The sequence below is a fragment of the Telopea speciosissima genome, chromosome 10 (assembly GCF_018873765.1).
Source record: "Telopea speciosissima isolate NSW1024214 ecotype Mountain lineage chromosome 10, Tspe_v1, whole genome shotgun sequence".
Classification (NCBI taxonomy): Eukaryota; Viridiplantae; Streptophyta; class Magnoliopsida; order Proteales; family Proteaceae; genus Telopea; species Telopea speciosissima.
This window is the reverse complement of record NC_057925.1, coordinates 56,750,018-56,764,034: the sequence shown is the minus strand read 5'-3', so window position 1 is coordinate 56,764,034 and position 14,017 is coordinate 56,750,018. Positions and strand designations below refer to the sequence as shown.

At 38.7% G+C, this 14,017-nt stretch overlaps 1 protein-coding gene across 1 annotated transcript; it reads right to left on the bottom strand.

Moving 5' to 3' along the window:
• Positions 1-2,699: 2,699 nt before the first annotated feature.
• On the bottom strand, positions 2,700-13,564 carry LOC122641448 (vacuolar protein sorting-associated protein 22 homolog 1). The gene is made up of 7 exons (XM_043834683.1): positions 13,491-13,564; positions 13,280-13,390; positions 9,922-10,057; positions 6,124-6,278; positions 4,832-4,939; positions 3,025-3,114; positions 2,700-2,930 (listed from the first exon to the last, which is right to left on the bottom strand). The coding sequence occupies exons 1-7, from the start codon at positions 13,539-13,541 to the stop codon at positions 2,844-2,846; spliced, it is 738 nt and encodes a 245-aa protein (XP_043690618.1). The 5' UTR covers positions 13,542-13,564; the 3' UTR covers positions 2,700-2,843.
• Between the last annotated feature and the right edge of the window lie 453 nt (positions 13,565-14,017).

Genomic DNA, 14,017 nt, shown 5'->3' with positions numbered 1-14,017 from the left:
GATTATTGGGGCAATTACTATCACTACCCTACACTGAGCCTATATTTACTAAAACTATCCTAAAACTTCTTTTCTGAAACTACACTGCTTTTAAACTTTTACAACTCCATCTACCCTCATGTTTTAAAATACCCAGATTACCCTTCCTTTTCACTTAGTAACCTGCTAATCTATTTAACCTATCATTCTTCTTCTAATTTTTATTATTTTTGTCATTAAAATAGTAAAAAAATGAAAGCACCCACCCGTTTCTTCTCTCTCCTATTTTTTACTTCATTTGTTATTTTTTTGTTTTTTCTTCAATTTTTCTATTTAATTAATTTTTTAAAGAGAGTCGAGCTGTTCCATGGTTTTAGTGCTCGGTATCGGAATGGGTATCGATAACCTGCAAAACCGATATGATACTGATATGGTATCGGCTTGGATCGGCTGTATCGTACAAAATTCTCCTAAATCTCCTTAAAAATGAGTTTTCTGACCATTTTACCCCTTGTTCGTACCGTGCTATCGATACAGTATCGGTGATTAGCAAAACCAGTATGTATCGTCCGATACGGGCAAAATGACACTGATACTTAGAACCATGATTTATTCGAAGAAGAACAATGAGGATGAAATGTTGAATAAAAAATTAATTAAATAGAAAGATTGAAGAAAAAAGCAGAGTAAAAAACGGGAGAGAGAAAAAGCGGGTGGGTGCTTTCAATTTTTACTATTTTAATGACAAAAATAGTAAAAAATAGAAGAAGAATGATAGGTTAAATAGATTAGCAGATTACTAGGTGAAAAGAAAGGGCAATATGGGTATGTAAAAAAAAAGGGTAGAAGGAGTTGTAAAAATTTAAAAGCAGGGTAGTTTTAGAAAAGAAGTTTAAACTAGCAATGGGTGCCCTAATTTCCCTCTCTTTATTGGAGACCAAAGAATGACTTCTCGTCAACGGCTGAGGGAGTAATGGGTGCCCTAATTTCCACACCAGCCTAGAATTTTGTCTTTCAACTACTGCAACGTGTTACGTTTTGTATCGTATTCTATTTGATTATTTTGATATGTTAATTTGGAAATGGTTTCCAGCATTTTTTCTTCTTCTAATGAATCCTTGAGAGAGAAAGACTACCTTAGACGCTCTTTGGCATAGTTTATATTTATATTTATGATCTATTTATGAATAATCAATTATGATAATGGATTATGAGCTATAAACAATAATCGTAGTTACTACTAGAGTTAATAGATTATATAATGAAAAATCTGTTTGGTATCTTTGAGTGAAGAACATATTATGAGGGCAAGAGATTGCTGCTACCTTGGCCTCTAGAACCTGGACACACATACTGGCCAATTGGAGCGCACACTCAAGCATCGCCTTAGGCAGAATTTTTGCCTTTCCATGGGGCAACATGGTACTTTCACATGCTTCTATGTCTAGGCATAGGAGCCATGTGGGCCACATGACTAGGCAGTATTCTTTTCTCTATATTATTATTAGATATAATATATATATTATATAACATAGGTGGTGATGTTCGCTATGGGGGAGCATGACCCCTACGCACATGTGGGGGCCAATGATAGCATGCGCATTGGCATCATGGGGGTGGCATTTTCACTTTTCATGGGGACAGGACGGTCATTTCACCCCCACTCTCATTTTGAGGTCTTTTTTGTTCTCATTGAACCATGAAGGCCTTATAAGGCACTCAATGTGCTCAACCAGGGCCTTATGTGAAGACCCACCTCTTAGCACAGCCCTTCTGCCTTTAGGCCCAGTTCCTCAGCCTTCTTCTACCTGGTTTTCCTCCACTCGTCTCCTCTTTATCAATTCCCTTACAGCTTCACATATCAGCTACCATCCAACAGTTGAGATTTCACACCTCGATTTCAGACCCCCAATCCTGCATCAAATCCCTCGACCACAAACTTGGCATTCAACGGTTGATGGGCTAATCACGGAGTGGGACCCTCATCGACAAACAGGATAGCTAATATAAGCCACTAGTCCCTCATAATCAAACCCATCACCCTTCACCCTCTCCTCTAACCCACCAGGTGGACTCCATGTTCCTGATTTTACACCCAACCCATATGTTCCTGCCACAAGTTCACCTTCTTGCTCGACGAAGCTATGTGTTAATCACAAGCCATATCTGATGCACCCCCAAGCCATGGAAGACAAGCCAAGGAATGGTAAATAGGCATCGTGAATTTAGAGTCCATTCCAATAAAAAGTCCAATATAACATAGATTGGGAGGAACCCAACTTCAGAAATCTCAGAGGACTAACTCAAACAGCTCCTTAAGTTTGTAGCCATCATGAAGGTGATGAGATTGGGAGGGACCCAACTTCAGAAATCTCAATTGCAGACTTTAAAATGCAGAAGTGCACGTATGCAAGATTTGGCAAAGCTCTGTCTTGCTGTGAGAGTCTCTAGACTGGTATGGTTCTCAAACTTATGCTATATAAAACTGTAGACTAGTGGTTAGCAGAGGAGAGCTTCGACATTTGGAGTTGAAGAGACAAAATCTTTGAAGCTGACAGCTTGTTAAGTCAAGTTGCTTAAATTCTGAACATAATGGGCAATGGAGTTGGCTCATTGAAATACTTGTTATTTTGTTGTGAAAGGCAAACAAGGGTCGGTAATTAAAGCATGGACCATACATGAGGAATATCTTGGACTCTCAAATTTACAGACTAAGAAGCCTAAAACAAGGAGAAAATAAGATTACCATATACCAATCAAACAGTAAAAATGTACACTTCCTCATCAAGTTACATGTAAAAAGACATCAGTACATTACCAGAGCCAAATCTAATGTGAAAATCGGACTTTCAGAAGGATTGCTACTATGAGGTAGTAACAAATGACACACAAGGGAACCAATAACGCCTTTTACCATCTTTGTGACCATCATCAATCATTGCAAGTCCTTCCTGTGTATCCACCAAGAGGAGTTTGAGATACTTCCATACATTAGTAACAATTCTGAATGCAAAAATGAAATTGGCTACAAAAACATGCACTTACTTCCAGTAGGGTTTCGAGGTCATCAATAGCTCGACCGGATGACCAAGAGAGCCGCTTCTCTACCTCTTCCATCGTCACATAGCCTTGACCCTAAAGTAGTCCAACTCAAACAGAATGATATAATTTGATGAACTATTAGCAGGAATAACAGATTCACAATGTATCATTTAGGCCTGATATCACAAATCACAGTTGTCTCCAATTCTCATATTGGTTAAACAATGACTTCCTTTCTTTTCATATGCTTTATTGACAAACTAAAACAACAGTCCACGAAGGCAAACTAAAAAATCTTTGGCTGGCTTTTGAAAGGTAAATGGAATAAAATCATCTTAATTCAGACATAAAAGGCTAAAGAAACATAAGTTCACATCTCTCATGATTGATGTGGACCAATTTTAGTCATGACAGCTATCTTAATTACAAAACTAAAGATGAAGCCAGTTTAGTATTTCACAAAATGAACTAGTTTCTTCTTATTCAACTATGGTATGTTGAAATTAGTCCATTACCACAAAGACATTGTGTACTCAAAATTCCATAAAGAACTAAAATGAAACTATGAAAGATTTCATTCCAATTTGTTCTGATGTAGCATTAATCCTCATGAGAGAACACTTCTCAACCAACTTTCTCAAGGGAATACATTTGGCATTACCCATTTCAGTCCCACTTAGGCTGGCCCATTAAGACGAAGTAGCTGACTGGCTTGGATTTGCAATTACTAGTAATGCAAATAAACAACTTGAAACACAATCCTGGCACATTACAAGTAGAATGGATCCATCAAGGTTTTATATGTATTAGGAATACTTCATCCAAGGAGATGAGAACTCCAATCCCACTTGACAACCCAGACCAAGTTGAAGTGTAGCAGAACCGTCCCAAACAATTGAGCAGACTCACAGTGAAGAAAACCTCGCTTGAAAACTGACAGTAGAGAATTTTCACATAAAGCGAATAGCTGAATACCCTAGAGTATGTATCTACATGTGTCTTAAAATTCAAATCTGTTTATAGGGGATAGGTTTTCACAGAAACTCCAAACACACAAGTTGTAATATTGCAGGTCAAAAATCAAAGGAGAAAGTTTTCCTTCACCTCGAGGGAAGGGTTCAGCAACCATCCTAGGGTCCTAAACATCCTCCCCTATTTACGAATGGTCGAACATACCCCCCCCACTGTTGCGCGATACCCTCTCCCACCCATCCGAAAGCCGCAGTCAAGGAATTCCACTTCACCGTGGCTCAAGGAAAACTTGGTCCCAAACCAAATTTCTCTCTCTCCCATGACACAGTAATTAACAGCCAAAAAGAAAAAACTCTACTCTGGCTATCCCCTACATATGGAGCTGGGAGACTAGCTGCGGTGGCACTGGTAGATCCATTTTCAAGATGGACTCACCTGTAATTGATTAGCAGTTTCCAGTTAGAAGACTGTTTCCTATTCCAAATTAATTATATAATCACAGAGAGAGTGTGAGCTATACTCAAAGTCAACTATCTAATTTGACTGGACCTTCATACAAGTTAATTTGATTTCTAGGAACAACAAAGTTTGGCTATCTCACTCATAGTTTGGACAGGATGGGCCAAACCCATATGTATGCACAAGTAACCTGCGGACTCACCTACTTCCTACAAAACATATGAACCTACTCTACGTGAAGCTAAAGACCAGACGGCAGAAGTTTACAGAGAAAAAACTGCACTCAAAGACTATGTCCTAACAATCAAGGAAAATGCACCAAGTACAATAAAAAGTTAATCAGTAAAAGAGATTACAGGAAAATGGAGAAGAAACAAACCTGGGCCAGGTCTAAAATTTCATTGTGGTCCTTGTTCAATTCAGTGGGAACAGACCGCACAAGCTTTTTCTTTCCAACAGAAATCACCTCGAAACCACTACCCAATGCCTGTAAGATCCATACATCAAATTCTCACAGCCAGGCAGCGAAGAATATAGAAATAATTCTGGGTCCAAAATTAAAATTACTCTGAAGCAGTAAACTGAGTAATGGAAACTGGATGAATTATACATCAAACAAAAGGGGAAACCAAGGCATCAGTAACCCCATTTACTAGGCAGCAAGACTACCCTACAAATGTTACAGTGTTAATGTCAAATGTGCATTAGGAGGATAACAATCTTTATTCCATAAAGCTTACCAATGAGATCTAGTAGGCAAAACCTATACCTGATTGGATATCTATATCCCTATGTTAAAAAGTTTTTTTCTTTGCGACCTATACCAAACTTGCCTCTAATCAGAAGAATATGATTACTAACTAGCATTTTATTGGAGCATTTGTTTCATGAGAAGGATTGAGCTTAGAAAGGCTTACCCATATGAAATAACTTTCTTTTAGCGACCTATACCAAACTTGGATATTTTTTCATGAATTTCTATTTATCATATTAATTCTACTCTAACTTCCCAGAGTTCATTCTCCAGGTAAATCTATTTAAATAATTCCACTGGATTCTTCCAACATGCTAATTTGGTGATCTCATTGGGGGGAAAAACGAATAAAAAAAGAGTAGTAAATTTCAATAAAAAAAAAAAGAAAAAAAAAATCTTCTTCACCAGTTCTCTTTTTTTTTCAACCTTACGACACAGGACACTTACCTAGCCAACACTTAGATCCAGCTCTACCCAAACTTTTCTGGTTCACCCCAACATTACCCACCTGTCTGAATGTTGCTGAGCAGTTTTTTGATATGAAATGGGCTTCCCTACAAGTTAATTTTGCTGTGGCCGATTTACCCTCTTTTGCAATCAGTTTCTCTACAGCACCCGCTGCTCTAGGTAATTGTCCACCCTTCCCAAGTGTGATTTCTATGTTACGTATATGACCATGCCAAAGTATTCCATTGCCCCACCCAAAGACTTGGTCCAGCCTAAAAGGAAAAAAGAAGACCTTGTAGAGAAGCAGCTAGGAAAAGTAGCTTATAGACTCAAGTGACCATCTAAGTGAAAACTCACCCCCGTATTCCATGAGTCAGTTGATTCAAGTAGAATGCTCTTGATGGGTATGTCAGAGTACACCCTGAACACAAGGAGTAGAAATATTGCACATAATAGACTTGTTATGATACCTTCAGTTTGCTTATAGCACGCAAGCAGTCGTCTTCTGTCACAGATTCACGAGCAACCTTTCGCTTTTGACAAAGCATATTGCAGAGCTCTTGTAAGTTGATCAACCCTCCATTGAGAGACCTTGTAGCCAAACAAATGTCAACAATTTGCACCCCTGCCTAGCTAAGTAAGAAAAGTTTTCTGAGCAGAGGAAATTAAAGAAAAGTATATAAAACTCAAAATATTAGTTGGAGAACTATTCACCAAAGAAAAATCTATATGAGCACCCCCCCCCCCAAAAAAAAAAAAAAATTCCATGCCTCAAATCATAACAAGAAAGTTGGCAGTCCAAATGGAATCAGGCCGAAGAGGGACCGAATAAACCCAATCAACCCAAATGCTTTTCTGTTTTGAAGCTAACTTCCAGATCAGCTTGGGATTATCAAGCTGATCTGGAAGTTAGCTTCAAAACAGAAAAGCATTTGGGTTGATTGGGTTTATTCGGGCCCTCTTCGACATGATTCCATTTGGACTGCTTCTGGCTCCTCTGATGCTTCCTGGGTCTGGCGCAAGATCCTAGAATACCGCCACATTGTGCTCTCTTTCATCCAATCTCACATTGGAGATGGTCTCTCCACCTCCCTTTGGTTGGATCACTGGCACCCCAAAGGAATTCTTTTGCACCTTGTCACCCGAAGGACGATCTATGCCTCAGGTCTTCAGAGGATGCCTCTGGTTGCAGACATCCTTCATCACAATGATTGGGCCCCTCCCCCTACCTCTTCTCAGCCTCTCTCTCTCCTTTGGAATGATCTTCAGACCATCCAAAGAAGGCTGCCTTCTAGGGGTGATTGTGTCCTCTGGACAGTAGATGGCTCTAGGAAATTCTCTTCCAAGGCTGCTTGGAACCTTATCCGCTTCAAAGGCTTGGTGGCTGGTTGGAGGAAGCTTCTTTGGTTCAAGCATCACATCCCTAGGCATTGTTTCACGACTTGGAGAGTCTTCACCAACTGTCTTCCTACTCAAGCTTTCCTGCCCAAGCGTCACATCCAAGTGTCCAGTGCTTGCTGCCTTTACTGGAACAACATTGAAGACTCTGATCATCTGTTCTTTGAATGCCCGACCTCTAAAGCCATCTGGAAGGGTATCCTTTCTAAGTGTTGGCCGGCCCAAAGAAGAATCCTGCCTTTCTCAAGAGAATGGATTTGGGTAGATATGACCTTTGGAGGCACCTCTATTTGTTACACTGTTGGGAAGTTGGCTTTTTGTGCTGCCATCAACCATATATGGATGGAGAGAAATATCAGGAAATGGACCTCCAATTCTCGGTCTTTCCATCAGATTTGGGATTCCATTTCCTTCGAAATTTCCTCCAAATTGTTGTCAGCTCCCCCCTCTTTTTGTGCTGACACCCCAAGGAATAGGCTTATTGTTGTCTCCTGAGGTGTCCCAAATGTTTCTTTTTCTGCTTCAGCAGCCTCTAGCTGATAGCTTTGTCTAGCCGTGGGCTGTTGTTTTCCCCCATTGGGGGCCCTTGTTTTTCTTTCTTTCCTTGGTAATGAATTCTTTTATTCACCCAAAAAAAAGAAAGTTGGAAGTACGACCTTTGTTAATAAAAAGACTGAATATTTTTTTCTTCAACACAATACAAGAAGAAAAAACATCTGAAATTATCTCCACATGTTGATCATAAATCATAAAAAGCTTGACCACTAATATTCGTACTTGATGGTTGTTAGGAAGATCTCGGTACACATGACACTTTAAGGAGCTGGACGAAGATGAGCATAATATGAAATTCGTATTTTTCAATTCTACAAAACCATATGCAGCAATCTGAGATGATGGTAGAGTGGTTAAAGGTCAACTCGGTAGATCCCAGGGGATACACATGTGGATCTGTTTATCATCTGACTATCCGAAATCTGATTAATAATACAGATCTACACTAGGTAATGTGTTAAGATCTGATTATTAATCAGACAATGAAATATAGATCTGGATATCTGAATCAGCTAAAGTGTCTTATAAATTATCATGGATAGATACACAACTATCTTTAGATCATTAAAAGTATAAGCAAAAATATAAATGGGAAAAGAACTCATGATTAAAAAAAGCAATGTGAGAGGGTGTAGAGTACCTAGCTTGCTCAGAGATCCCTCTCCCAATAAATATATAATAATCATATGTTACATATAGAATATCATGCATATATTATAAATTATATACTTTAAAAGCTCAAGCGTTTAGGGAAAGGGCTATTTATCAACACTCCCCCCGCATGTGCAGGCCAAGATCCCATGGTTCCTTGTACGTGAGCTCATGCGGCATTTCCTTCGCGCGGCACCAAGGGAGAAGAAATGTCGGGAAAACTCTTCCAATGCACTTCCCAGGAGTCGAACACTTGACCTCCTGGCTCTGATACCAAGATGTTCAGAGAAACTTGACTTGTGTCAATGAAACACCAGCCAGGCTTTATTTATAATAGAGTAAGATGAGGTACAAGTACAATAATGCCCCTACGGCAAACACTAAAGAAACCCTAAGGACCATTCTACCCTTATACCCATATTACAACATATACAAGTATGGTTTTAGACATATGCATATATTAACGTTACCCTATCCATACCCAAAATAAATAGGCCAGATTCAGATTAAAACTAGATTATGGCCCGTGACAGCTGTAGAAGATGGCACTCCACATAGAATACTGTAGTTGGCTTGGCAAATAAGTCTATACCCAAAATACAGCATCCTCCTCATAGAGAAGATTCTCCAAAGTGAATAAAAAGTGCCTGTTTGACTATGCTCCAGTTTATTAGAATTTTAGAAGCTGACCTCAGGAGTTGCATCCTCAGATTTGAGAATACTGCTTGGTTGCTTGCAAATGCTCAAGAAATCCAGCTTCCTAAGGGGGGAACCACTTACAACACTCAAGAACTCGGGACCAAGAAACCAGGTGCAACCCCCCTGCCACATTATGGGTGGTTCTTGCTTCAGCTCTTAGAATCAGGGAGTGATAAGCCACCAAACTAATGCAGGCTCAGTCCAAAATTTTGTCCTATTTGACTATCTATCAGGTATGGGCTTTTAATTCTTTCGGTTTTATTTGTAAGTGGCAGAATTATAAAGCCCAAAAGTGGGGGTGTCAATACTTGTACGAAAATAGATATTTAATTAGTGGGATCCATTAGGCATTTAGGTAGTGTAGTTTTTTTTAGTTTAGTCATTAAGAGTCCTTTTATGATTAGTGGTGTGGGGCCCAAGTACTCGAAAAGTTATCAGAACTAGTTTAGTATTTTAAAGTCCTTGTTAGTTAAGGCTGTCTTTGGTATGATTTTTGCCTCTTACTTCTTATAAATAAAAATTTAATAGGCGAGGACTTAGTTTTATTATTTAGGAAAGCCAAATCTATCTTTAGATCAGATAATACACGCTACATAAAAAATCAAAAAAAAAAAAAAATTCCGACAGGCAATGAAAGCAGAAAGAGAGAGTTTTGCAAAACAACAAAGTAGTAAAGTACACCATGCCTTAGAAACCACATGCATGAGCAGAAACTCTGTCAGATCAGTAAGGAATTAGTCAAGAATGTGAGTTCTTCAAGAATAACTAGAAGGCAAAATTACAGTCTCAAATTACACAGGACCAGATTTCATCACATAACTGCAACAACAGCACGACAAAATTCTAATTACCCACTTAACTATAATACTATACAGACAGATGCTACATATACTACGGTGTAAGGCCCAAAGTACTTTTGAAAATAAATGTACCAGGAATAAACACAATCAGTGCCAAGTACCAACCAAGTTCATAATAGAAGTCTCCAATCCCCAGTAGCTCTGCCCAAAATCCCTTGTTTGAGGCTAAAGGATCCACTCCAACTTTAGCACACATATCATGGAACTGTGATCTGAATGCAGGGTTCTTACGAATGTCATTCTGCACCAACCAACTGAAATGTCAGTGCAAGTTATTTATTAAAATAGTACATATATAATGTATAGAAAGTTAATGCCTGTAAGTAGGTAAAAATCAAAGATGCGTAGGAGATATAAAATAACAGCGGAATAATAATTGCTTGATAAAGATTGAAAAGACATCAAGAGATCAAGGCAGGGAGGGAGAGACAAAAAGCCAATATTGAGGAAGAAAATGGTTGGTATGGAGGTCAAGAAATTGAATTCTTTGTTGGGTTTAAAGTGAAACGGTGAAACCAAAGTTAAATGGGTTTGGGTATGGCATGTGTCTAGGAGTTGAATCCATCCAAACCTCCAATCCTGAGACACCATAGACTAAGCTAATACAACCCCCAACAGTCCAGTTACCCATTCTACATTAAATAATAAATAGGTGAGGGATCTATACGCTGCCCACTTATATTGGCATCTTACATGCTAAGCCAATAGCGGGTAGTGAAATGGTATATTACTATATTTAATGAAAGAGAAGGAGGCTACATATTTAATTATCAGAGAGGGGGAAAGAGGAGAGAGACTGTATTGATATACATTGTTGTGTGCCCTTCCTAAAAGCTCGAGGTTTGGGTATAAGTGGTTGGAACATGATATCAGAGCCAAAACTTCGGGTGTTTGATCCTTGGGAAGTGCCAATGGTTTGTGTTGTGTGTTAAGGTGCCCCTACACCTCGTGCCCCTTGGTGCAATGTGATGGCACCACCACGTGATGTTGTCACGTGCAGAGCCGTGTGTGTAGGGGGGCCTGCACGTGCAGGGGGATGTCGATATACATTGTTGTGTACCCTTCCTAACAACGCGAGCTTTTGGGAGAAGTAACACACTAACACTATTTCCAAGCAAGCTGCATTATTTAATAAAATAAATGTTCACCAAGCATAGATGTCAAGGCGGCTAGGCGACCTAAGGCGGTTGAGGGGGGAAAACTAAGGTGACACCAGCAAGGCGACTAGGCACCGCCTAGGAGACCAAGGCGCCCTTCGAGCAAAGGGAGCCTGGAAGCCTAGGAGACATCTTGACAACTATGCCACCAAGGAAAAAAATTTAGCATCACCAGAATGCAATAGATACTCTGGCAATATGACATTTGGAACTCAAATGTTATAATGCATTAAAATCTGTGATGAACGAGGTTAATGATGCAAGCAGGGACTAAAAGTCTGCAGATAATGAATCCAAACTAGAAAGCATGGTGGAAATAAGGTTTCAGATTACTAATAGACCAAAGTTGGCACAAGCTTCAGAATTTCTGGAACTGAATCAGAAAACAAAGTTGATCTGAGGACTAAATGCAGAATTCGATTGGAAAACAGATTTAAATTCAAATCAGTGATCAGCTATAGATATCTGGATTCTGAATCTCAGAGGGAGCAAAGGATTCTCATAATAAACTACAAGGGCCAAAAACAGAGTATAGTTGCAAAATCCAAACAGATCAAAACCTAAACAGAATATCAAAACTAATATGTATGGTGACTAGATGCAGAAGAGGAGTATTGAATAATTGAACAGAAAGAAAAGAGAGGGAGAAAATATGAGGCTGTTCACCAAGAACAGCCATGCAGAAGTTTGCCCATTAAACTCGACCGTAAAAAGATTTCTTCCTTTATATATTAGACAAAAAAAAATAAAGTTTTTCTATACTGGCAAGACTAGAGGATTACCTCTACTCCAGCACCAAGTTTTGCCACATGGAAGGCTGATGTGGCAATTTTGACCAAATGAATATCTAGAAAATGATCTAGATTGCCACATGTCAAATATCAAACTAAGATTCATTGATAATTACCCTCCCATGTATTGGCGGATCCCCTTGTATTTTTAGCCATCTATTTTTTTTTAGAAATATTTCAATTTTTTTCACTGGATTTCAAGGCTTTATTTTGCCACTTGGCCAACTCCTTTTAGGCTGAAACTTGACATGTGAAACAGGGGACCTCGGGATCTACCTATCCACAAAATGTAAGCTCAATCCAATCTGCCATGTAGCATATATGGCCTACAGAGTATCTCTAGACCTGCCAGACTGAAAAACTACCCCCTAAAAAAAATTACAACAATATATATATAGATCACTAATAGACTAATTCCTAAATTTTAGTACTCTATAAAAGACCAACTTATGACTCTTTTCGACTAACTAGAATACAACATTAAGTAAACTACTGACATTAAACAACTAACCAATAACCTCCCACATGTAAAGTGAGAAGGCTTGTTTTGTGCTGCCCAGCAACTTAATCTAATTTAAATCTACTACTATGTCCTACAACATAACTACTTATTAATGTTTATGCTCCCCTTTTAGACCCCATATATGGCTTCATAATTCAGCTCAATACAATAAAACCCTCTTACAACAGAATCCAAGCCAAGCCCAATCCATGATAGTACAGATCTGTTGGAAAACCCATTCTAATCCTAAATTTTGCTGATTTAAGGATCAAGCCACCAAATTCTTTGCATTGATACCACTGCATCAGTTAGCCTGTATGGGAATTGCATATGTTAGAAATCCAACTTGTAATTATATACAGTAAAATCAATAACTTCTGTTGCGGTTTTTCGCAAATAAATGGATGACTAAACTCAATCAATCATAAACAGTCCAGTACTCTTAATCACAAATATATGAATGGAGTTGGCAGATCAAACCACCAGACCAGGTATCACAAATTTGTCGCTTCCAAGGGTTTAAACAATAAAGATGGTCTAGAGTACATTTAGGGTTGGCTGATTAACAGATTCAAAGAGAGATTTAGATTTTAGCAAGAGAGAAGTTTACAGACACTTTATGGGCTCTTTGAAGGTTTACAATTTGCAACACTTCGAAGTGCAAGTGTGCAACCACCATGTTGTTGGAAATGTGTGTTAAATCCAACACATGTAATGATGTAACGAGGAGAAAACCTCATTTTCTTCGTGACCAAGAAGTGTAAATTCCCTAGCAGATGCTCTAGCTAGTGAAGGGGTTGGAAGGCAGTATACACATGTAGGGCAACATCCAATTGTGAAGTGAGGGATTGTTAATTAGAGGGCTACTTTGGAGTCAGTTTTTTGTATGCCGTGGATGGTTTATGTACAGTTTCTTATTGGCAACCAGCCCATAAAATCTTGTCATTTTGTTAAAGAATACACTTTGAAGCAAAACATGAGATTATCAAGCGAAAGACAAGAAAAGGGTCAACCTTGTGTTTGCGAGCAAAGTCCTCCAATTGAGAACGGAAAGTAGTGAGCTGTTCCTTCATGAGATCAGTTTTAATCCTGGCCACATTTTCTCCGACCAATCGATATTGATCCTGAGAGAGAGAGAGAAGAATGGAGATTAGAAAACAAATTTAGAGAGAACCAAAAAAAAAAGAAAAAAGAATCAGAACAACAACAACAACAACAACAAACCCTAGTAGCAGCAGCCGTCTGTAAGCCACCAATTCCAGGTCGTCTCCTCATTCTTGTAATATCAGATACTCTGTAATCAGTTTTGAACTTCAATTTTAAGACTTAGCAAGAACAGAGCCTTCCCAGTTTCCAGAGTGGTGTCTTATGAATCTTCTCCTCTGGTGGCTCCTGTCTTCTGATTGACGAAGCACAGGTTGATCATTGATATTTGATGCCAATTGCCAAGCCTGCCTTCCAAGGAGTTGATCTCAGGTGTTAAATATCACAATGAAATTGTGAACCTCTGTCTGGAGCTGAATGCACATAATAAAAAATAAAAAAAAAACAAACCCCCACTCATCTCACCAATCAAGTTTGAACTCTAAATGAGTACTCTTATCAAAAAAACTAAAAACTCTAAATGAGTAGGGTTAGGTTTTTATGTAGAAAATCAGTTATTATGTTTTTTTTTTAATCATATGAACTGATGATTGAACAACCTGATCATTAAATAGATGACAGATTATGTGAATGGCATTTGTCAATTC

Coding starts and splice junctions, on each gene's coding strand:
- LOC122641448 (XM_043834683.1), bottom strand. CDS start 13,541: ATGAGGAGACGACCTGGAATTGGTGGCTTACAGACGGCTGCTGCTACT. Junction 13,391..13,490: donor AGACGGCTGCTGCTACTAGG/GTTTGTTGTTGT, acceptor TCTCTCTCTCAG/GATCAATATCGATTGGTCGG. Junction 2,931..3,024: donor ACCTCGAAACCCTACTGGAA/GTAAGTGCATGT, acceptor GTGGATACACAG/GAAGGACTTGCAATGATTGA.